Raw genomic sequence first — 1,437 nt, forward strand, 5'->3', positions numbered from 1 at the left:
AGTCTGTGGATCAGCAGATACTGTTCGAGCAACTCTACCCGGCACAACCCGTTATGTCAATTCGCTGAAGTAGTAAGTGTAAGTACGCTGAATATGACTTATGTCCACATAACAACTTAAAAACTTGTATACTGAAATCGTTTTTCCCGCCTTCGCCGTTGTAGGTGGATATTCAACATATACCGCTGCCGTTCATCAAGACGACATACCACCAGCGACGATGGGGGACCTGTCAGTTCCACCGCCTGCGTTCATTAATACTACGACGATTGCATCACCACCGGTAAGTCAAACATCGACAACGGTCAGCGCGTCTACTCAAACATCGACCATGGTCAGTATAGCGACCCAAACGTATACGTTGTCGAATAAATCTACTCAAACGGCAACAATGATAGATGCATCGGTACCGGCACGTAAAGCCGTGATCAGCGATGGTCAAACGGCGGTAAGTCAACTGAATATGACCTAAAGTTTTATACGTTTTTTCTCTCAATTTTAAACGACACTTGGCCTTGCTAATATTATCTCTACACTAGTGATTAATTCCGTCTATAATCTAGGCATTTGGGTTTTTTTGTTAAATTTCTTGCATAAATTACTTAGTTCGCGTAATAGTATCGTACATCGGACGTCATAGGACAACAGGACATCATTTCTACTGAGTATACTATAAGATTTTATCATACACGTTTATTAAAGAGATTAGCACGTCGGTAATAGTTGTATTCGGCTGTCGCAGATTGTTGTCGACGAGTCTGTGGATCAGCAGATACTGTTCGAGCAACTCTACCCGGCACAACCCGTTATGTCAATTCCTTTGTATCGACCGCATCCGGTGTAAGTACGCTGTATATGACTTATGTCCACATAACAACTTAAAAACTTGTATACTGAAATCGTTTTTTCCCGCCTTCGCCGTTGTAGGTGGTTATTCAACATATGCCGCTGCCGTTTATCAAGACGACTATACCACCAGCGACGATTGTGGACCTGTCGGTTCCACCGCCTGCGTTTATTGATACTACGACCATTGCACCACCACCGGTAAGTCAAACATCGACAACGGTCAGCGCGTCTACTCAAACATCGACCATGGTCAGTATAGCGACCCAAACGTATACGTTGTCGAATAAATCTACTCAAACGGCAACAATGATAGATGCATCGGTACCGTCACGTGAAGCCGTGATCAGCGATGGTCAAACGGCGGTAAGTACACTGAATATTACCTAAAGTTTTATACGTTTTTTCTCTCAATTTTAAACGACACTTGGCCTTGCTAATATTACCTCTACACAAGTGATTATTTCCGTCTATAATCTAGGCATTTGAGTTTTTTTGTTTAATTTCTTGCATAAATTACTTAGTTCGCGTAATAGTATCGTACATCGGACGTCATAGGACAACAGGACATCATTTCTACTGAGTGTACTA

General features: G+C 42.4%; 1 protein-coding gene across 1 annotated transcript; it reads left to right on the forward strand.

The window, feature by feature from the left end:
- Positions 1 to 220: 220 nt before the first annotated feature.
- On the forward strand, positions 221 to 1,212 carry LOC126837685 (mucin-2-like; the record flags this gene model as incomplete). Its single annotated transcript, XM_050571633.1, has 2 exons — positions 221 to 448; positions 928 to 1,212. Coding segments are annotated over exons 1-2 (513 nt in total), but the record flags the coding sequence as incomplete, so codon positions are not given.
- Between the last annotated feature and the right edge of the window lie 225 nt (positions 1,213 to 1,437).

Source organism: Adelges cooleyi, unplaced genomic scaffold (genome assembly GCF_023614345.1).
Source record: "Adelges cooleyi isolate 19-005CV unplaced genomic scaffold, UGA_ACOO_1.1 ACOO_flye_CR_arks_rails_tigmint_CR_PRNA_280, whole genome shotgun sequence".
Lineage (NCBI taxonomy): Eukaryota > Metazoa > Arthropoda > Insecta > Hemiptera > Adelgidae > Adelges > Adelges cooleyi.